The 24152-nt window shown below is 36.6% G+C and overlaps 1 protein-coding gene across 4 annotated transcripts in view; it reads right to left on the bottom strand.

Annotated features, from left to right (window-relative positions):
* Nucleotides 1–980: 980 nt before the first annotated feature.
* The window catches only part of INTS6 (integrator complex subunit 6), a 45617-nt gene continuing 22445 nt past the window's right edge, over nt 981–24152 (bottom strand). For 2 of the 4 annotated variants that reach the window (XM_074913539.1, XM_074913530.1), the window contains 14 exons: nt 18077–18260; nt 17073–17198; nt 16046–16200; nt 13052–13204; nt 12784–12916; nt 12173–12267; nt 11644–11754; nt 9805–10020; nt 9570–9696; nt 8181–8323; nt 7289–7523; nt 6177–6548; nt 5608–5701; nt 981–1559 (listed from right to left, as the gene is read on the bottom strand). In XM_074913539.1, coding sequence (XP_074769640.1) covers nt 1466–1559; nt 5608–5701; nt 6177–6548; nt 7289–7523; nt 8181–8323; nt 9570–9696; nt 9805–10020; nt 11644–11754; nt 12173–12267; nt 12784–12916; nt 13052–13204; nt 16046–16200; nt 17073–17198; nt 18077–18260 — 2238 coding nt within the window. In that variant the 3' untranslated portion in view covers nt 981–1465. The remainder of the gene's footprint in view (nt 1560–5607; nt 5702–6176; nt 6549–7288; nt 7524–8180; nt 8324–9569; nt 9697–9804; nt 10021–11643; nt 11755–12172; nt 12268–12783; nt 12917–13051; nt 13205–16045; nt 16201–17072; nt 17199–18076; nt 18261–24152) is intronic. The other 2 variants (XM_074913549.1, XM_074913557.1) reach the window with 2 other exon arrangements.

Consider the following 24152-nt stretch of genomic DNA (forward strand, 5'->3'; position numbering starts at 1 on the left):
ATCTTATTTTTCAAGTGCAATTTTATTTCCCTCTCCTGAAGTCAAAAACTGAAGAACAAAATTGAAATTGTCTGGTCCCAGACTTAGATAACAAAGAATAAAATGCTGTGAAAAGGAAAACAAGTTGAGAGGCTGTTTTAAAACTGACAGAACAGGTAGGAAGCAGAAATACCCACTCAAGCAGTGACCAAAACAAACACTATTGCCAAAAAAGGTATTACTACTACCTTTACTACCCTTTATTTTACTTTTTTAAAGTGTACATAACATAGAACAGACATTCCTGAAGAACACTGAGGCTAAAAGCATCTAGAAAAATGCTTTTTTCAGCATCCTGACAAAAGGTGGGATACAGCGACTGTTCTAGTAGTAGATCCAGCGACTCATGGCACAAGCATCAGAAACCCAGGCCCATAAAGATTTTGGGTGAAGACTGCAAACCTCTCACTCGTGGGAAAAGCAACAGAGAGAAGCTACTCCTACGGAATCAAACAAAGCTTTCCAGAAGTTAGGAGCATCTAGCACAGGTGAAAGGCATGGCCACTAAAGCCTTCGATGATATTTTGTGTCTAAGCAGCAGCACCGTCTGGCTGTTCCTGCATTTGTAAACACGTAAAAACTTCTGACACAGCAGAACTCTGTGCAGCATTCCTCAAAGGCTACTGAGCCCTGCTTTACTACACTATATCCTCACAAAACTGTGGGGTTTGTCATTGCTGTGGATGCGCATAAAGAACATCAGTTCATCATGCTAGCCACTAAACAGTGAAGCACAAAGTACAAAAGGACACAAGGTATCATCCTACCCTGGTTGTGATTCAGCATTAGCTTCCTTTCACTCATTCTCTGATTAAGAACAGAATATCCGGTGATACAAAACTGCTCTTCATTCTTTAACACTGATACCAGAACATGTAAGCTCTGGAAAGGCAAGGCAAAATTCCAATAAAAACCATACTCAATCCTACACAAAGATTAAAATAGAGCTTTTATTGATGGAATAACAAAAGTGCTTTTCTTAAATATTTTTCAAAATACATTTATACAACTTACAATAATATATCCAAAATAACTGTATATACAAAACATTACCTTGTTTAATGTATGTGCTTTTTTTTTTGAAAATTACAAAGCAACTTTTTGGCAAAGTTCAACCTTAAGAGGTGATAGTTTTGAAGGTTGGATTAAGAAAAATAGAACCTGAGGGAAAGTGACACTTAAGTCCATGACAAGCAAGAAGTTCTCCATTTAGTTAAATAAAAATGTTTTTGTAATATTTTTCACATTACAAAAATAACAGAAGAAAAAAAAAGATGATGGATACTTTTCTCCTTTTCTCATCATTTTATAGAGCAGCTTCTCATTCTTTCAGGTACAGGAACTTGAGATAAGAGTGCATGTCAAAAATGAATGCAACTAAGGACAGCAGTGCCCTGCTGTGGCTTTCTGTTGTGTGCAGTGTTTCTTAGCTGCTGTTGATATGGTTGACCTGATTGGATCTGCGATGGATTTCTTCCAGAAAACTCTCAAGCTGTTCTATCAGCATTCGTTTTTTAAACCTGTATTTAAAAGAAAGCATAATAATGGATGCACACAGTAATACATTAAACATTTTTCACAGCAGTTTTACTGAACTCAGGAAACTTCAGTTATTATTTTAGGTCCAGTGCACGATGAGGTTATACATACCTCAAATATATATATGCTGTCTCCTAAAGCTCTGGTAAACTAACTTGCTTTTCCATTTAATGAGAGAATGCAAAACTACACTTACTACAGTCTATTCTAGCACGTTGCTGAACATGATTCAGCCCTCAGAAAGCCAGGAAAAGGAGTTAAGTGTTTCCTCTGTCCAGAAGTAAATCTCCGAAGTAGAAGTAAAATATATGTCAAAAGAACTATAATCTATCAACAGATTTTAGGGATTATTTGTATGCCTTTATGATGCATTTACAAACACTAAGTTGGTACTGGTGAAGGAATAGCCATTACACAGTGCAGAGCAGATTTCCCTGACAAGAAAATACAAATTCAAAGTTTGAGAAAGAAATTAAAGAAGATACAGACATAATCCATACCTGGAGTCTCTGCAGTTCTATTCCATACTGATTACATAAACTTGAACAGCAGACCATTCTGTCACCTTTGCTTACACCCCTGCCTCAGCACACATGGCTCGTTGCTGTTCCCAGCTAGCCCTCCCCCTTGAAACATTTCTGCATCTGAGAAGTCACTTCTGACTGATGCTTTGGCAGCCATATGCATACTCAAAGATAAGCAGCAATGACAAGATCACACACTTTCTCAACTCAGTACTAGTCTGAACTACACAACAAGTTCAGTCCTATGACCTTACTAAACACTGGTAAAAAGGTCCCATCCAGGCCTCCGAGTCCATGTTCTTCACTCACAGAAACATGGCATCTGCCCTAATTCCCAGACAACAAACCTCCCCACAAATCCCAGCTTGACTATGGGGAAACAAGGTTCCAACTCCCATCCACTTACTATCTTGTTGAATACCCATGCTCTGGGCCCTTACCCACCCTTTTCATCACAGCTCTTCTCAGTAACCCTACAGAAAACACACATACGTCATGTACCGCTTCACCTCCAATCTTCCTCATTGCTTTCCAACTGCTCCCTGCTTGTTGAAAAGTATTAACCTAGATAATAGATAATTACTTTTTCTCATTCCCTCTAGTAAAAGTCAAATTATCTAAACTAATAGCAAAGTGCTTTACTATAACATAATCCTTGCAAAAATTTAACATGCTTATATTTTGTGCAAGTGATTGGGCAATGTTACTTTTCAGAATACCTTCAAGCCTCTCCAAAGCAGCTGTACAAGTTAACAGTAGACATTTCCTAGAAACTTAAAACCTGGTGGGAGGCAGGGAAAAACCATATTGCTTAACTATTGTAACATTACTGTTAGCACAAGAATTGAAGTTTACGGTGCACTATGTCAAGCCTTTCAGTATATCTCACTGAAAATTCTTTTCCAGATGCTGAATCCTACAGTAAACATTTTTTTTTCAAGGCAACAGATACAATTTACTGCATTAACTAATACTGTAATTAACAGAATTAAGCATTTACTCTAATTCAACTGTTCAGTCTGCTAGGAATACTAGTGCCTTTAATAATAAAACTTCCTTGAGTAGTTCTAGCTATTGAGCATAAAGCTTCATTATTTTGAAATTGGTTATATTAATTCTTGCCAGGACTTTCATCACAAGTGGGTATTGCTCAGCATTTTGTCTAGGTACACACTCTGGGCTTTTCTATGTGTATTAGTAGCTTAAAGCTCTTAACTTGGAGAATAAAGAGAGAATTGAATTTGTCATACTGAGAACTTGGTTCATTTTAAGAATGTTGATTGTGTTTTGCCAGCTTTTGCTCTAGACTATTTAGCAGAGAATTAAAAACACGCTTATTCTGATTGCTATGCCAGCTCCAGAAATACTGAAGACCTCTCCACTGCACAAGCTAATTCCTTTTAGCCCCTTCCTAAATAACTCTTCATTTTGTGCATCCAAAGTTGTAGCCATCTATTGGAAGTCATGTCTCCTGTAAGAACTTATAAGCACACAATACCATTACTCACCCAGGGAGCCAAATCTGTAACACTAAGCATAAGAAAAGTCTTTGTCAAAATAGAAATAGCTAAGAATTTGAAATTGAGATGTGGTATCTCGTCATCCTTAATATTTTCACAGTTGACTGGAAGAAAAAAAAAATCCATTATCTACTTCATCTTGATTTCTGCTTCTCAAAAGTGATAGCTTTTTCTGCTATCAGAAGAGGAGTTGTGGGACAGCCAGTTACCAAAAGGAAGCTGAAAAGTGTGGGTTGGTTTAGAAATCTTCCTCTCCCCTCACAACTCTCTAGTGAATTAACCTCCAGAATTGAATGGGGACTGTTTTTAAACACACCCTTTGTTGCTGAAATGCTCAAGAACAAGTCTGTGTTCAGAGTCAGAGCTCCCCGGAACAGGGAAAGAGAGCAGAAACATCCCAGATTTGAATTGCATTCCATGGCATTGCAAAGGTCAGCTATGAGTTAACAAGACTATCTTGATAATTCTGGAGAGCCTAGAGTTGTTTCCTGCAGGGAATCTTGGATAAGTGTGCCTGGATAAGAAAAGAAGCAGAGAACTGCACAGGGATTGTAGGCAGTGTTATCCAGGTGGATAAAACGACCACATTATAAAAATCTAACCTAGCAGAAGAGGAAGACGACAGATTAAGCTGTTCCTAAACTCAAACCAATAAAAAAAATTAAGTTTAACAACAGCCAACAGACTTGCCAACCTCTTCAACCAGTAGATACAGAAAACTGTTGGCTATGGTGAGACACAGGATTTAATTCTGGTGCATCCAATATCAACACTCAATCACTGCCAGATTTTATAGGGAGTCAATTCAAGATAACTGGAATAGAGAGATAGTGCAACAGAAATGAGAATTACAGATGATCTAAAGAGCCTAATTTTATAGGCACAAATATTCCAAACCCCACTAAGGGCTGCCAGAGGCTCCAAGAGCAACAGTATTGTTTTGGTGTGCTGAGACAGTGAGGAAGCATGTATAAACTACAGGCTATAGAACAACTCTGATAGGTGATATAACAATAAAGACAGATCAAGCAAATGCATGATAAAGCAATTGTTGCTATAGGAAGAGCATGATCTATAAATCTGCATGCCCCACTGTGCTGGCAGTAGAAGGCTAGAGGAGCTGTATGAATGTCCAACATTCAATGTACCTTAAACTCTCAACATAGTATTATCCAATAATTACTTCGATTTTTATTTAATCATAAAATTTGTTTAACAATGCCACAGAAAAAAGCTGACTACTACAAAAACAGTTTAGAGAAAAAAATAATCAACTATTCTTTGAGGCTTCTGAAATAAGCCTCAGAGATAGTTATGTTTATGATCCATGGAAGATGCTGGAATTATTAGTTCACTTCACCTCAAAGACTATAGGTTCCAAGGGTAATCAAATGTTTCTCCTTTCTTTCCTCTTAGTAAACATGTAGAAGGCTAAGTAAGTATAGTCAGTCTGTAAACTGTAAGGAACAGTTTCTACCTGGATTAACAACACGGGGTTTAAGTCCTCAACAAATCTCTCTACTCCAGTGACAAACTACCTCCCATTTCCACAGCCTCAGACAGGACTACAGTACCTCTGAAGGAAATATATCTGAAGAACACATAACATTATGGCACATACCTGGATCTCAAAATTATTTTTAGGACAAGATTTTGAGTTGATACAGAATAATGAATTTCAGCTGTTTACAAAAGCCTAATTCACAGTAATATGCAGTTCTATCAGCTTTTCAAATTAGCAGTACACTCACAACTGAACTTTGGAACCTGAATGATCTTCTAAAAGACAAAATCTGAGGTAAAAAGTTAAGCTTGTAGAAACAACATACATCAGGAAGTTTATGGATTTCTGTTTTTTTCTAGGGATTTACTTGCAAATGCAAAGCACTGTGCTGCAAGTTTCAAAGAACTGCATAGTTGTCAAGCACTTACGTCTGGCAGTATATGGTGCAGTTTTGTAAGATTAATACAATTCAGTTACCTACCTTGAAGCTTCTTTAATAACATTTTGCAAAAATATCAGTCGGGTTTGTAAGCTTCCTTGTACATGCTTCAGTAAAAAGAAGATTCTTTCATATTCTTAAAGATACAAAGAGCAAAATCAGTTACTTAAGAAATGCCTATACAGATATCTGTTGTTATAGATCTGAGTGAAATCTGAGTGAAATGCAACAAACTTCATGCAGCTTTTGTAAGCTTTTAGGATGTCTCTCCTATCAACCAGGACTGTAGCAGTGACATATTGTTTAATGGATGCTAACATTAAAGAACACAGGATACTGGAGTTTAGAATATCACTGGAACACCAGACAAGTTAATTTTAATACTGCTAATAAACAAAACATGACTTCCATGAACACTTATAGGTGTAACAATGTTTTAATTACTCATTCAGAAAGTTTATAGCAGAGGTATTGAACCAAATCTTTTCAGCTTTAAATTTATGTTGCTTCAGTCTCATGGTTCAGTATGTTTCTAAAACAGTGATCTAATAAGAATTCTTTGTCTAGCTCTCATGCCAATCATTTGAAAAAGAGAGAGTTGGTATACTTACTCCTTCCTGGTTTTCGGATCTCTTTCATGATTTGTGCTCTGAGCTCTATATTAATCTCTCTGGAACTTCTGCAATGCACTGGTTTTTTCCCTTTGCTGGGTGAAGACATCGGCAAGTTCTCTTCAGTACTTTGTTCTTTACTACCTGCTTCCTCATGATTCTCCAGAAATCCATCCACATTCAAGTTATTCCCTAAATGTTCATGGCCTACATCCTCTGTATGAGCTGCTGGTCGATCCAACGAATTGAATGATGAAGAGGACATTGTAAACTCTGAATCCACAGAATTTGGGAAAATGTCTGGTGAAAGTGGGTCTGTAACATGATTCTCAACCACATCATCCATTGTAACTTCATTATTTGTTTCTGATGCTGAAAAAAATGAAGATTACACTTGTCAGATTCACATTCTTTATCATGTGATAGAAGTCAGTGAGTGAGTTCAGTATTAAACTCTTGTAAAGCTATGCTCCAGCTTGTATAGTCTAATGTACATGCCAATTCATAAGAAAACATGTTTGTGGGTTGTAACACTGAGCACATTACTATATTTCCTGACTTGCTCAAAAAAAATAAAATCACAGGTATATTCTTTATGTGAAAAGGGCAATTGATATATGGACTACCAACAAAAGAAAAAGCACCGTAAAATGTGCTTTTATGCCATGTTTATCTTTCCCAATTGAACTAAACTGAATTTACTTTAGTGCTGAACAGTGAGCACAACTACTACATAGCACCTCAGCTTCACACTAAGGGAAGTGAATTCACTGCACTACAGCAAAATGCAAGTTAACTTCCTATTGTGATACTTTTGGAGCATCTGAATTCCCAGGCAAAGGAAGGACACCCTTCTGCCCGTTTACATTGTCTCCTCATCGAATACAGGAAATACATTGTTGATACTGGAAAGTTCATATGAAAGACTTCTGTCTGAAGGACTATATTAACTCTCTCAGTAATTAACCCCAGATGCACACTTAAATATTTCATTTTCAAAAAGGAGGGATAAAATTGCCATATTTGGGAAATCAGCCAATGGTATTTCTACATAAACAAGTTTTTTTGCATAAAATAAAAAGCAAACTCTCTAAAGATGACAATTCACTTACTTTTGTGAATAGGAATAGGTTTAACAAGGTCAGGCTGTGCTTGTGTGATTGGTGTCGGTGGCCCTTTTCCTCCAATGTGGTTATTCACAACTGGAGGAGTTTGCGGTCGACCTCTGAGCAGGGGGGACATACAACGTCGTCTTTTCGGAATCCCTTGCATATTTGGTTCTCCAGGTCTTTTATGTTTATTCTGAGGTCCTGATACAAATTCATCCGCTTCATCTATCATCATTCCCTGAAATTAATTTAATGGGGAGACTTCTTAAGCTTCACGTCAAAAACACATAATATAAAATACAATGAATGCTTTGATGTTATGATGATGATTACCATGTATAAGGCAACTATGTACAACATGCCATTATGTACTGAATTCTCAAATGTTGACCAAATCCTTTCTAGACTACATCAATGTCCTTAAGGCCCTGACCCAACAGTCTGCCAAGTAAGACAACCGAGTGGGCTGTCAACCTTCCTTTTCAGTAACTACAAAATGACTCAGACATTTAAAAGAAGAGCTCTAAGTTATATTGGTAATTTAGTAAAGTCCAACACAGATTTGGACAATAGGGAGCATCTATGCTCTCAAAGATACAGGAAGCTTTTTCTGGCGGAAGTTTAGTACAGGAAACATGATTAGGTATTAGCTATACTACAGTGACAACCGTATTTCATTTATAATACAATTCAGAGGCATAATACTGGTTTTCCAATAAAGACAACCCTCTATAGGATACTATTGATGGAAAAGCATCTGAGACACTTTCTTGTAAGCAGTACTTTTCTGAATACTTGAAAGTGTTTCTCCAATACATTCCTCTTTGAACAGTCTAATCAGCAGCACACACACTCAAAACAGCACATTTTTAAAAAAGCTTTACAAAGAAGTCACCTTTTTGTCCAATTTGAATGGATTGCCAAATGTATGAAGCCTTCGTGGTTGATCAGGATCAAGCTCTCGGAGTGGCGAAGGTATTTGTTTTAGATACTCCTGATAGTTTCCCATTTGTGCTATAGGTACGCTGTGAACTTGATCTATCATAACAGAAGGGTTAATTAATATATGATAGTGCTCACCTTATGAGAATTTAGTCTATATCCACTTCACACTTCCAGTTTTCAGTCTTTTATCAAATGCATTAACAAAACAAATGTGCAAAACTCACCATTACTCTTGCCTAATTGATATTTGTAACATCATGTTTTGAATGAAGGAAACTTAAGTGAATCAGTACATGGCTTGTGTATTTATCATTATGACAGGGAAATAAGCAATAGTTTTCATGCATGAATGTTAGTTTTCCAATGTGTCCTGTAACTTTTCAACAGGGTAGATGGGTGAAAAAAATAAAACTGGGAACAAATAGCTAAAACTTTCCTACAAAAAGATACATTAATGCAAAGTAGTAAAAGCATACAAAGCATACAGCTTTGACATAACTCTACCCAATTTTAGTTACACAAAATTTAATCATTGAGACTAGCATTTTCCCAAAGCAACAGTGATTTTTGATCACTGGAATCAACATGGACCAGATTCTAAACTTGTTATTGATTTAAAGTTGCCAAATCTTTGATCAAACAAAACATACACTAGCAGAAATAACAGGGAAAAAAATAACATTAGTTTTTATGTGGTTTAATCCACTCCTCAAAAAGCAACTTCTCTGCATTTCACATTACATTATCACTTGATCACATGTTAATCTGACCCAAGTAGTGGTAGGCCTAACGTAACATACACTCTCACTTGTGTTGCCCTTCTCATTTTCTCCACTTATTTCACTATCTTCTGCTAGATGCCATAAAGCAGTGCCAGAAGACACAGCAGAAAAGTAAAGGGGTAAGTTAGCAGAATATCAAACTATTTGCTGCTGGCCTGAAGGGCAAAAGAATCACACTGGCAACACCCAGTGAGCAAGTTTACTTTTCCACTGCTCACAATCCACTTCCATGGAGAGAGATCATGATGTTCAGAATTGCCCTGTGATTTTTCTCCTCAGATACATCATGAAAGTTGGGAAAAAACAAAGACTCTTATGTAAGAGTCCAAGTCTCCTCACATGGACTAATGGACAGAGCAGTGAACATGCAGTCCTCTCTATCCTCACCATTTTATCTTCCAATAAGTTACTTAAGGAAAAAAAATTCTAAGAAAACATATAGTTTAATTGCAGCATCAGACATCCAACAACTTTTCAAGAACTACGCTATTTGTAACAGCCTTAATTTTTTTAGTACCCATCATATCACAGGTAGACAAAAAATAAAGTTATCTAACCTTCATCTTGTCCTTTGAGGAACTTGCGAGTACTCTTCAGTAAATTAGATCTCATTCGCGTTAACTGATCCAAAAGATTTCTTCTGGGTATGTCATAAGCATTTCTAAAAGTCTGAGGTTTCAAATCCTATGGTTCCAGTAAATAAATTTCAAGTTAATACCATGTATGAAACAATATCTAGCATTTCAATGGAAGTATATTGAAAATAACAACATTACACACAGTGGTGCTTACCTTATTCAGCAAAGCTATTTGGAACCCAGCATACTCCTTCATATTGAGGTCTAGAGGTCTATGAGGAATTTCCCCAGTAATCCCCTGTAGCAGATGTTGAAAATCGTTCCTATGTGCCATAGACAGGTTGTGTGATCTGCTTCTGACCTTAATTCCAGTCTCTTGCGCTACCTTTTTGCCTACAGAGCCAATGACTCTATCGGACTCTATTTTGGCCTTAATTTGAAATAAATAAATAAATAAAATTGACAATATGCTCTTAAAAGGATTAGTCAGACTTATTCATTTTAAATTCCTACCTAGAAGATTCAACAATGTGCTAATACACTATGACGACCATAACCAGGATGAGTGCTTAAGGAGTGCTTAATACATAACCACTTAATGCTTACTACAGTTTTAAATATAGTGAACAGTTTGTACCTAGGTCTTCTGCATATTTCTCCTCTGCTGCCCATTACGGCATCTAAGCACCAATATGCATGCAATGCTTTTATTTTCATAAATTGTCATAATTTGACTAGCAATTATTTGCAAATCTATCTGTACTCACATAGACTGTTTACTATGATTACAGCTAAATACTAACTCTCAAAAGACTGATTCTCCCACAACTATAGTTGCAATCAGTCACCCAATGGTACCAACTTTTTTAAAGCCTGATATGAATGGTCGTAACATTAATATACACTAAATATATGATAATACCCAATTCTGTTTGACTAGACAGACCTAACCCCCAATATTATGTTAGATTTGTACCAAAATTAAACATGTTCATAAATGCCAGCTTTTTTGGCAGAATACAGTTGAACAAAGAGCCATAAGTAATTTAGTAATACACCTGCCAATGTTGGTTTTGCAGTTTCACATAAATTTATAGACCACTCAAAAGTTGACTATGTACTTATTCAGAATACTGAGTCTCTACTGACAGTACCTTTCAAAGTCAGAAAAGCTTGAAGTATGATTTGCAGTGCATGTCATTACATTTTAGGAGTCCAAGATGTCTAGGTTGAGAGATCAATTCACAGAATACCGAGCAATGTGACTATAATTTAATAGGATACACTGTAAACTTAAGGAGGTTTGCTTCCTAAAGTAATAATTTATATCAATGTTTTAAGAAAAAGCTGGTCCATAAGGACTCATTAGCCAAGTTACAAATAATTACACTACTGTTTCTTGAAGTTTCAAGCCTACTGCATTATTTCATTATCTTGAACAAGAAAGCTTAACATGCACAGTTTAACAAAATAGAAGTGGAGGTAGCAGGGCAGAAATGCTTTAGCTGGTGCAGGAGACTAGCCAAAAATACAGGCACTATTCTGAACACAGTTAATTCCAAATGGTCACTTGCCATGTTTGTATCCTTGAGATTCTGAATTTTGTCAGTTTACTTTATAGTTACTGGACACTTTCCATTTCATTTCGCAAGCCAAAGAAAGGACATGTTCTGATTCAGATGCACAAAGTACAAATCTCTATTTTCTGAAAAAATGCTAGAACATCTTTAATATCTAAAGTAGGACAACATGTTTTCTTTTGGACAAAAGTATGTTACTGTCTGTACAAGTAAAAATGCTCCTTAAATACAAAAAAACCCCCTCAATTTGTATCTCCATATCTATCTTCATAGTCCAGTCTATAAAGGTTATATTTAAATGTTAAGTTTTCCTTCATTTCAGAAAACCAAAATGCTTCTTTGCTAATTGCTTATGTGAAAGGTATTAATTTGACCTTTCTGCTCTTTTTTCCTTCAAAGTCATTGAACTTGAGTATTTTAAGATTATCCTGATATTAGAATAAGTTTTTACTGCTCTCTTGCTTCAACATTACCTGCTGACTCAACTTTTTGAGATATGAAATGACACTGTAACTAAGTCCATATTCCACATTGTCAGCTATAAGGTTTGGTGCTCCCATCATTCTCACAGCTTTCTTCAAAGGCTGAAACATGGAACATATTGTATAGTCATATTTAACTTTATACATACTTCCACCTAACTGTATCCACTTCAAACAGAACCTGAGGTTCTCAAAGTTAGAAAAGAAAAAAAGAAAGACTTTCAGGGCAGCATTTTTTTGTTGTTGTTGTTTTAAAGCACTGTTCTATTCATACAGAATCAATTATTAACAGAGATTATCATTTATATACAAGTCACAGCTGATGACATTTTCATAACATTCAGGTCTCAAGCCTTTCCCAGGACTCCAGTGAAAACAGTAAAGATCATTATGCAAAAAGTTTAGCTATACTCTCTTAAATTAATACATATTCTACTTGAAATAGGGAATACACCCACAGTGGAAAGATAACTATAGTTACATAATAAAATAGAAATTTTAACACAGTAAGTCATCTTACCCCAAGATAATAAGGAGGCATTGTCTTCAAATAGCTTTCAAATGACTGTCGCCATTTCAGTGTAGGCTTTGCCTTGTGTACTTTAAACAAGTCATCTGATGGTTATAAAAAGAAAAGAGACTAAATGAAAGGCATGTCTAGACAGCATTGCACCTTTTTTCCAGTAAAAAACTGTCAAAGAAATGCTAATTCCTCAATGCTTCAACTAATGTGTGTATTTTAACATATATACAACTAAACTAAATATAAGCACACACACAAGATTAATGCTGCAGCCAAAAGATGAAGCCTGATAAATTATTTATCAAATTGAATTGATAAGTGGGACAACAGATTGGGAAAAATGGCTCCTAAAATAATGAAAGAAGCAAGACCAAGACATATCAGAAAGAATTATGATTAAGTAAATCATCTTACACATTGAGTCTAAGTCATGAAGGTCAGCCAACTGGTGACAAGTGAAACAAGTAACTGACAACAAATACATTGCTCAACATTCTACCTTTCTACAGGTGTGATTAATACTGGCATTAGTTTGAGTACTCTATTTAGATTAGATCAATTTTTCAATCGCCTATCACCAAAGAAAATGTTTATAAAGTAGTATTTACCTAGCAGTGGAAGGAGGACTGGATAATTGTAAGGCATCACAAATAAATTCACACAATTCAGCGCTGTACTAGCTTTCAAGTAACCAAAAGGATGACCAAGTTCACTGTATTTTGCACTATTGCTCACATATACCTGCAATAAAACACATTATATTGTATGTAAATCCAAAATATTGTGTGTTGCAATTTTATACCCTATTTTTGACTATAAAGTCTATGAAAAACAGCATTCTATAAATAACTTCAATACAGCATGCATTCTACTTACCTGCCAGCAGGTCTGAGGGGATTTCCTTTCCAGGATAAACTGGGTCAGTGGTGAAGGTTCTAACTCATATTTATCAAAAGGCAGTTTGTCAATGACCATTGGTTCACAGTCAGTACAGGAAAATTTCACCACAGGATGAGATGTGCGAGGTGGCTAAACATAAACATTCCACTGTTAATAAGTCCGCACAACAATTAAAATGCAGTTGTGCTATAACAACTAAAGTAACACAGGTTCTGTGAAAACAGACATATTTAAGGAACCTATTCAGTAAAGGATTCATATTTATTATTAATGAGTCCTAAGCAATTAATTTAGGATGTTAGCACTGTCTTCAAATATGAAGGAACCTTTAGTTTCTAAATAAATGTCAATTATTTTATCTGGTAAGTCTAGAACAGTATGCAAGTAAAACTTCTTGCTTTTCCCCAAAACTTTGCAAATGGAAGTTAAATCCCAGTGGGGACAAAAAAATCTTCAATGCTACTCTAAGGCATGCCCATTCTTATTGCCCACAGAAGCAGGTGCTGCACTTTTGCATTTGCTGACCTCCTCCAGCACTTTTACTTCTTGGCAAATTTAACAGTTACAAAATTCAAACTGAATTATAATGATGAAGAGCGATATGAGTTCAGAAAAAAAAAAAAACTTTAGAAGAACTCACATTTTAAGTAGGCCTGTGCAAAATTATTTCAGTTCAAGCAATTTAAGTATTTAAATTTTAATCTTTTTATTAATCACAGGGAAAAGGCCTTTGTGCCTCACGTTTCAAGTACAAGTTAACAATACATTTGAAATTTCTTTTGCTGAAAAGGAAAGAGGGTTTTTTGTGTGTGATGAAAATTGGAGCTGTACACCTTCCACTGAAGGGTAGAGGAACATAAACTATTATACTTACCCTGAGCCTCCTCCAAGGCCACTAGAATCTGGGGAAGAGCTCAACTGGGAAGCCTCCTTCCATTTACTCTCTTTACAAGAAGGAAACTAATAAATATATAAAATGAACTAGGGAAACATGGGGTTTCTCGGACCTTCCTACCACCTCAATTTTTCTACATCTATAAGCTCTAGCCTCTTCCTTTTAGCATGAGCCACCCAAATGTTATCTGCCCACAGAGCTGGTCTTGCCTTGAGTGTCTCCACTCTGAGGAAGGTGTACTCTCCAAGTGCACACAAAACAGGGGGCCAAATCAACTGAAGGAACTGCAATTCTCTTCAAAGAAGATGCCTCCAATAAAGAGTTGTGGTGGATTTTTTTGCCCAAGCCATGAAGCAGTTATACTAGGAATAAAAAGGCTGCAAAAGAAGTTGAATGCTAAGACTTGAGAAGTCCGATAACCCTTGGCCAGACAGCAGAACTATTTTTACCTCAGAACAGTGGGAGCAGCCATTTACATATTGATCTGACAACATAATTATTAGCAGACTTTCATATACATTTAAGAAAGCCTTTATAGTATCATTACCTAGAGTATACAAAACAGTTGTTGGGGTAGGATTGTTTGAGACAACTCTACTGTGGATCAGGTAACAGGGACAAAAAGAAAGATATCTAACTGTGGACTTAAGCAGACAAGAGTTACAACATATGCTGAGTTTTAGCACCATATTTTCAGAACAGTAAGAAAATACAAGTCTTGAAATACTATCAGCAAACTGAGCTCCCCAACATTGCATAAGGAAGGCTCAATGTGAAGTTTCAATTGATGTCCACAGGAATTTAGCTGCACATGCAATATAACTGCATAAAGCTCTGGATTAAGAGTTATACATGTTATAACAGAGAATTTTTTCTCATCTTCTCACCATTTGGGTAAATCAACATCACGTTTTTAGCAGATTTAGTTCAACACCACTTGGCAAGATCTATTTTAGCAGTCTCAAGACCTGTGGTAGCAAACTATATGGACTTCATACAGTGAACGGAGGCAGACATGCCATTGATAGTGATTACAAGGAGTACACAATACAGTTTTCCTACAGACCAGCTTTTTACTATCCAGTACACAATGACATTTTGGTTTTTAAATTACTGTAGAAGGTTTACGTTATTCATATACGCTAGCTTGCTTTGTAGTTCACAGAAGGGCTTCCACATCCTTCAATGAATATGGCCACAGACACCAGCAATATCAAACCTGTAAATATGACTAAAATTTCATACTTGTATCACTCCTCAACAATCTGTATTTCAAAGGACTTTATATATTTTTTTTAAAGGACATAAAATTTATGAAAAGTTCAGCAAGTTTTCTAGTCAGCACACTAGTTCAAATCAAAAAACCCCACAGAAATTCAAAAAAGTCATCATGAAATGTAGGGAACAATTATACAACTGCATTATTTCTCCTTTAATGATTTTCAAAGATTAGCAAAAGTACATTATACTACACTAATGATTAGTTCTCAGACCAAAAGGCAGTGGCATACATTTTTTATGAAAAAGAACAAATAAAATTAATTCTGTAGATAATATTTAAGAAAACAAGGTGAGTTTCTCTACTTTGGATAAATTGAAGGTATGACTAAACTGAACAGCACATGAAATTACATTCACCTGCTAGAATGAAGAAAGAACTATCACAAAGATTCAAAATTGGGAAGATCATGCTATCTTCTATTAATACCATCTGCGAGGCAATAGAATTTGATAGCGTATCATCAAAGTGTCACTTTATTTCTGGTTTGATATTTTAGCAGAGTTCAAACAGAAACACCACCTGCATGTACCAGGTCAACAAATCTGTTTCAGGTAGTTTCTTAATGCTTCAAAGTTACTAAAAAGCAACCCCCATAGTAATATTTGCTCATCAGTAATTTATCCAAGATAACTGCAACACAGGTTTACATGGGTCATTCCTTCTTTGGTCACACTGCTTTTACAGTAGCTACAATGAAGTAGATATCGCAAGATTTAAAAAACAGTGAATAGGAAATCCTGGAATATTCACACACACACACAAACCCTTTGCTTTATCTAGCTTCAGTACGTACCAGCGTTGGAGAATTTTGATCTGGCCAAAAGGATTCAGGAACAGGCCAATGACCTATAGGAACCCCAGTTTTAGGGTTTGGTCTGACATAAATAAGTTTGTGACAGCTGTGCCAAGGTTGAGGCCCAAAGGGTCTAGATACATCCATCTGCCCATCTAAAGAAGAAAAAGGCCTTATGAGTCAAAATACATTATAACTAAAAATTAGTATTAAACAACTTCTGTGAAGACTTTAAGAACTATATCCCCAGGGAAGCTCTTCCTGCAGTTAATATTATTTCTAAAAATAGCAGATAGTTGTTAGTAAGCATTTCTGCAAAACCCCAGAAACTACGAGAAACCAAATAAGCACTGAAAGTTTACAGGATCAGAGCTGAGAAAGCCAATTCTGGAGCCCATCATAATAATCAGTTTCTTTCTCCTCCCTTTGTTATTACCAGATAACCTTCAAATCTCCATGCATTAAAAAAAATTTGATACACATGACTAATACTGCTGGACTTTTTATTGCAGCAAAGTAGGATTGAAAAAATTTCACAAACACTTCCCAGTAACATCCTAAGAGGAACCTAACTAAGCCATTTAGAATGAGGTTAAGGCTGCACAGTCATATTTGCTATTTTAACTCAGTACAGTCACTTTACTACATTAAACAAAAAAGGATTAAGCAGATAAACCCACAGTATTACCATATCAAACTATTTACATTTTTATCTGGTTGAAAGCTACAGCTCAAAATTCATGAACCCACTTAACTATGCTTGACATGAATCACTGCATTTAAGACTACCTGAGTAATAAGACCAAATGTAGAGGTTTTATAGTGTCCAGCAGCTATAGCCAGTATTTTGAAAAATTACAACAGAATTGATTGCTACATTCAGATGTAGCAGGTCCTTTCTGTAATAATGTCTTTTTAAATTGCAACCGTTTTCCCTTTGTTTTGGGAACTATTACATTAAGTTCATTAAATGACATTGATACTCATCCCCACCATTTGATATGACAGTGTAAATAATTTCAAGTACCATCGATTGGTGAAGGATCCGGTCCAGCTTTTTCAAAATTTATTACCACTCCACTTTGCACTTTTTGCACCAATGACTCAAGACACTGATTCAGCATTCTTGGAGAGCACACACAATATGATCGACCTAGAACAAAACAGTCAAGGTTTTCAAGACTCTTCAGTGTTTCTGCCCTTATTTTAACTTGATCATTCAATACTGTTCACCTGCCACACACATTGATTTATGTATGGATCACTGCTCTAAAGCTTCTACCAAACACTCCCCTCTTTGTTTAAGCAGCAAGGCAGCCTAGTGAAGAACTGACAGTGTTACATGCACCTCATTGGAAACTCTTGGATTTTAGCCCCTTAATCACTTTAAATCAAATGCTTGGTTGCATTCATGGAAAATGGGCTCCCTCTTGTGACAGACATCAACACTTAACTGTCCACGAACTTTGGTCAAAGCACTGTTAGTATAGCCTACATTACAGTCAGAAAGCAGTGGAATCAAATCCTTTTACAAATCATGAAATTAATGCCTGAGTTTGGTCTGGAATATAAATTCTAAGAGATAAATATAATGAGTTATGATGGAGAGAAAAGTATCAATTCTGCAGAATTACTATGCATTATGCATTGCATAAATTCATTTAAAGAAAACCACAACCCGACACATTTCCTTCGCTTTTAGCTTCTTTAGATGAGAGTAAGATTGACGTACTGCAGAACAGACTCAATTCTTACAATTTCTAAATGCAATACCAATGTGCATTAGAAAAAGTTAGTTTTCTGTTCTAAAAAACTGCTAAAGTAGAGTCATGCTCTTCCAAGACAGGTTACATCAAATCATCTGGAGCTTTAATGAAGTGCCTTTAGTTTTATTATATCAGAGTTCTGAGTTTTTACAAGTAATATAAGAGCTTAGAAATACTTATTCCACCACATATACATGATTAGTAGAGATAAACTGAATTAATTTTCATTTTTAAAAGACCTGTCAAAGGAAACCAAGGCACTCACCTCCTGTGACTTCGCACATAGGTGTGATTGCGGAGTCATCCACTGGTACTCCTGTCATCTGCTCTGATTCTGGTGCTGTAATACCAGGCAAACGGAGAACCAAAGCAAATAACCTTTGATCCCATCGAAAGGGTTCCTTAGTCAACTCACTTCCAGGTAGAGGGGAATTAAGAGGTAAATGAAGCTGAAAAGGAATTTATATCAGTGACTATACTGAAGTTGAACAAAAAAAAGTAATTCCAGGTTACATCGCGATGGCAAATCACTCTGCATAAACACACTTATCACCTCTCCACAGATATTTAGAATTTGATTCATTACAAGCAAGACAACCACCATTTAATCAACCCTTCAAACATTTCAAGGCCACATGGTACACAAATTTGAGAGTTACTAATCAAGTGAGAACAACCACTTTTAAAATTGATCTAAACTTCAGAATCAATATTTTCTTTAGAATTTCAGTAGCAAGAACTGCTTTACTGCAGCATTCCTTTGTTTAAACAATTTTCTGCAGAATACGCTCATTCTCAGCTCAGTCTTTTCCTTGATCCTTCAAGATAAAAGGCACAACCTCATGAAAAAGGTTAATCTAAAACTTCTGCAGAAGAAATATAACTTGGATAGAGTTGTTTAAAAAAATCTAGCTGCTAGGATCATCTCTTCCAAATAACTCAGTTTCAACAAGTGTGGTAGTTATAGAATCAGATGGCAGAGATTATATATAAGTGGGGTATATCCCACAACTAAACTCATGCCTGTGCTTTAAGTGAAAAGCAGAGATTAAGATTAAAATCAACACGGAAATGCAAAATGAGCTCTCACTTTTAGGTAATAGATAGCAGTAGCCACAGCTACTCATGTAAGGAAGAATTGCTTGCCATGTGCCACTGTGTTGCCCCTGTCTGGGAAGAACTACACAAAGTTTTAGTTCAAAATATTGAAGATACCATCCAGGGACATACAATACATGAGAGCATTTCTTTTCACTTTAATTCCCAGAAGAGACAGTAAAGAGATTCATGTTTCAGACTTCAAACATGCTGCACTACAGATACAGAAATGGTCAGGATATTATTTATTAACCACGAACAGCAACAGCCAGACATCTAAAATTCCCAGAGTTGCTGGAAGTTTTATAACTAGTTAACTGAAAGAAGAAAAAAAACCCAAACACAACAATGCATTAGCTTCTAAGGGATGTACAACACAATCAGGAGACTCTAGCCTCTCTTCTTGCGTCCAGATATCTCAGACAGAGATTAGTGGGAAAAAGAAAGCTTATTAAAACATTCAACTACAGGAACTCTGAACAGATAGACTAGACTTATAACAAGTAATTACAAGTTTCAGAAAAGTTTGATAGATCCTTGGCTGATACCACTGATACCAATACAAGCAAAATTCTCATTTCACCTGGAGTTCTGCAGCCACAAAGGGGAAAAAAAAAATCCCCAAAGCAATGACTGAAGTGGTGCAAACAATTCCATTACCTAGCCAAATACAAGGGTTAAGCCAAAAAAACTGAAGCAAACTCAACACTTCCTCCAACACTTTCCTTCTCATGCAACATTCAAAAAATCCCAATTCTCAATCTGAACTCAGTGTTCACAAAGGAAACTACTAGTCTCTTACAAAATTTGATGCAAGTCCACACAAACGTCCATTACACACTGCCTTCACTTTTAGTTCATAGTAGTTAAGAAGTCTGCAACAAGCTGCTGAAACAGTTTTCTTGTTTGCTTATTTTTAAGAGATTAACTTGAAAGCATTAAACCTAATTTCCAAACTGGAAACCTCAGCTACTTCATTTACATAATGGCAAGCATCTTATACTGGAAAAAATACATGTCTACATTTGGAGCATAATCAATTTATTGATACAATTCAAAACCAGGAATAAATCTGACAAACCCATTTTCATAACACATAAGCAAGAATCAGAACACTTTGGACTTATTAGTGCATCTGATGCTTCCCCCCAGATTTCTGCTTTTGCTGATGCAAGCAGAGAGCACATGTAAGAGCACTATTTTCCTGAAACATTTCACGTGAAATTGGTCAAAGGACACTCAGCTATGTACCTGGTTTATTACTGATTCACATGCATGTCTTTCCCCTTTTCACACAAAGAGCCAGCAATGCCTGCCTGGCAAAGGAAACTCAGTTAATAGAATAGCCACATTCTTAGCAACCAGCCTAGAATCTTGACTGTAAGAGGACTCTGCTGCAACGACTACACCATCCTCACTTGGAGCTATTATTAAGGAGCACGATTCACCACACTTTCCTACTTCTATCTGACTGAACAGAAGATTTACTAGCTCTGAAGAGTACATTTCAACTGCAGTACAGACCTACAGCACTGTTCTTCAGGCAGCATATATATTTTTTAATATATTTATTTATATAAGTATCCCATTAGTCCCTGCACCGACACTGTCCTGAGCTCAGTTTATCTCAAACTACAAAACCTTTTTTGGCTCAGCTGATTATACTGAGAACCCCAAAACTAGACAGTACTTAGGAATAGGATATTGCATTATGTATGTATTACTATCAGAAAAAATTTCAAACTGTAAGATGACATGCAAAGCTATCAGCATCAAATCAAATGTCTTCACTTTCTTTCCCACAGTTTCATTCCAGTTAAATTTAACATCCATGTTACTGGAGAATTTAGAGATTCAAACCAGGCCTCATTCTCCACAGACATCAGTTAACTTGGTCTTCTCACCTCCAGTTACTTTTTTTTTTTAAACTGGTATTGTATTACCATAGCAACTGCATACCCAGCAGAAAATAAGATGAGCCTAGAAATGTACATCTTGCTTTTCATTTCTCTATTCCCACACATATTTCAGTATGAAGGCATGCACATCTTTTCCTTTGTCCTTCATATTGGTTGTTGAGAAAATGACAGACAGAACAATTTAAAGTGAGGGTATTTACTAATGGTCTTCAACATGTTGTCTGTTTATAATCACATACAAATGTCCTCCCAGCTTAGTACTAAAAACCAGCTGTTTTGTCTCAACACTAGTTTGTAGGAGCATACACAAACCCTACCACTCCTAAATGCCATAATGCCACAATAAGGTAGCAGTGTGTGCCTTATGCCCCTCTACCCTATCCCTAAAGTCACTAAAATGTTTAAGAACCAAGAGGGGTTGGAGGACAACCTTTTACTAACAAGATCTTAAAGAACCCTGTTATTGATAAGCAGGTCTTTTGTTTATTCTGAGTCCTTGTTTCTACACACATTTATACAATCATAGGAAGTAGCAGAGTCTGAAATCTGCAGAAAACATCAGAGGATCCTAGAGACCCTAGGCTGAATAAAAGCTAAGTAAGCATTAGAGAACTCTGCCGTAGCACTGTAGTTGGTGAAAGCAATGCTCTGCTGGCAATGACTGCATGTACAGGCGCATGTTACAATGGGCACTAGCACTGCTTAAGCTTTAGTACCCAGGTAATTACAGGCAGTTCCATCTTGGGAAATCTCATAAAAGGTTGTTACCTTTGATTAGGCACTCAAAATTATCCATAAAGAGACAGTAAACTTCTCTCTCTTTCTGTATCTAGAAAAATCTTTTAAAAACAAAAATAATCTATCTGCAAGTAATCTTACTTGCAGGTTTTTCTAGTACCCATAAAAAGACAAGACACATCTTAACATTCCAAGCAAATACATCATTTCATCCTCAGAGGACTGAAGGATTAAGGACAGGCAACAAGAATCAAACCCAGCTGAGAAAACTAGCCTTTGGTAGACCAAGAAACTCTAAGTGGAGTTAACAGCAGCATTATTTCCTCTTTTTTTCCATCCAATTGTATGCAGTTATAACACAGAGATAGAAAGCCACAAATTGTTCTTCTATAGGAAATAAGACCACAGAGAGACATGAGGTCAACTGATACACCCTGTCAACAGCATGATATACTTGGCCCTTCTGATGCTAGCATTAACCATGAACTATCAGCACACTGAGCTGACAGTTAACACAGAATTCACACACCAAGAGCTCTGGGGCTCAGTGCCAAATGCTGTGATCCTGACAGCTGCTGCCAACAGGAATAATATGGATGAGGAAGGACGGGAACATATACCTAATGAGATGTGCCACATATTTCTTGAAGAATTTGTTTAGAAATCAAGATTCTTAGCTGGAGGAACTATGATTAAAAAAATTATGGAGCATTTACAGTTCCTGATTGGTCTTGAAAGAAGGACACTGCTACTTGTTACAGTTATTGCAGCAGGGATGAAAGATGATCAAGCCTTGAAGGAGCAATGTGACAATGCCACACAATTCTGGGATAAGGAGTCAAGGAAATCACTGATTCCTCCTGTAAGAGTCTCTCACAACTGGAAAATCAGACGAATGGCAACATACAGAAGTCAAGCAGCATCGCTCATGCTTTTTATTTGCATAATCATTCATCAGAATGTATCAATAGGTCAATAACCCAGTTTCAGTCTTGCAAACAGGAGTATGATGCTTCCTCTTAAAACAGAGGGTATGTAGAAGGAAGACAAGAGAACATAGCTCAGCAGCTGCAAAATTCAAGTAGTATGACATTCTATTTCATAATATAAAAAGAATAAGAGAAATCCCCTCAAGCAATTAAACACTTGTTAAAGGAAATATCAGGAAAGGGTTAAGACCAAATCTGAAGGATCAGGCCAGAAGTGAAAGCCACTCCAAGTGGAATCCATAGCATGAGACCAATGATTAATGATGGTGTTCCAACAATATGATCCCATCCCTTCCTCAAGTTATGTCTGGGACAAGTGAATCCAGGGAAGAATCTGTTCAACATGCCATGAACTGACAGTGGCACTCTTCAGTACATCAACACTGGTGCATCAGAAGTCAGTGCCAGAAGGGAAAGGGCTGAAAAATCCCACTAACTTAGGCTGGTGGAGATGGTAATTTCAGAGACTGCATCATTTCTGTCTTCAGTCTGAGGAACCACATCCATCAGAGACAAAGTAGTGCTGAATGGGTAAGGCTCTTTATCTGCAAAACTCATATTAAATTCCACAAAGGGAACGAGACATCTGAAGAATTCAGCAAGAGCTCTGAGACAGGTTTTAAGCTCGACTGCTTCACACTAGGGCAAATGACAGTGTTCCCATAGTGATAAAGCTGATTTCATTGGTAAGAATGCAAATGTTCATCTGAATGACAAAGCTTTGAGAAAACTTGCCTCCAGGTTCCATGCTGGCTTCACAGGCTTTCCAAAAACAACGTTTGTCGGTTCTCTTGTACGTAAGTTTTAAAAGAACTAAAAATGTACTGCCTTAGTCCATGATGAGAACTTTACATGGTAAGTAAAAACACTGTTGTCATAGCCAGTGGGATATGATCACTTCCAACACAGACTCTGAAAAGCCTCTCCAAAGTCAAAACCAAACAGAAGAGACATTTGAAAGTGACAAAAAAGCTTTGTTATTGAACAGAAGAGCAACAACGGACTTCCGTATCTCCTGGGTGGTGTTACTGTATTAATTCTGCTTCATTTCTATATGTCCGACTTGAGAGGTAACTGTAAAGGACGCTCAAGCTGCACTAAGAAAAATTCTCTTCAATAGGACACACATTGACAAAAGCAAAAGATCATCTCTGAAAGACAGAAGCACCTTTGGATGCTTTGTTCCACTGCTCTTTGATAGCGTTAAGGATGTTCCTACCAGTACATCTATGGCAAAAGAGAAAAAAAAAATCACATTGCTGGGTATGAAATATATACCCTGTAAATACATGTGGAAGACCACTCTAAGAAACTTGCATTTTGTCTTGCAGGAAGTAAGAGCAGTGGTCACTTTCACTTCTTCCAAAAGACAATGCATTTAAATTTGCTCATTTACCAAGAAATCTTAACATCACTATCATTAGTAGAGCAGATCCTGCATCTCTAGAACTTAATTTAACAATCAGCAAATCATGTAGGTGTCAAAGTTGGCCCAATGACACAATCATGACACTAAAACTCTGGGTGTAGCACACACCAGCCAGCCAGCACTGCTCATGAGCCAAGCCTGAATTTAGTAGATTGAACCCATTTTCTC

Source organism: Athene noctua, chromosome 1, assembly GCF_965140245.1.
Source record: "Athene noctua chromosome 1, bAthNoc1.hap1.1, whole genome shotgun sequence".
Classification (NCBI taxonomy): domain Eukaryota; kingdom Metazoa; phylum Chordata; class Aves; order Strigiformes; family Strigidae; genus Athene; species Athene noctua.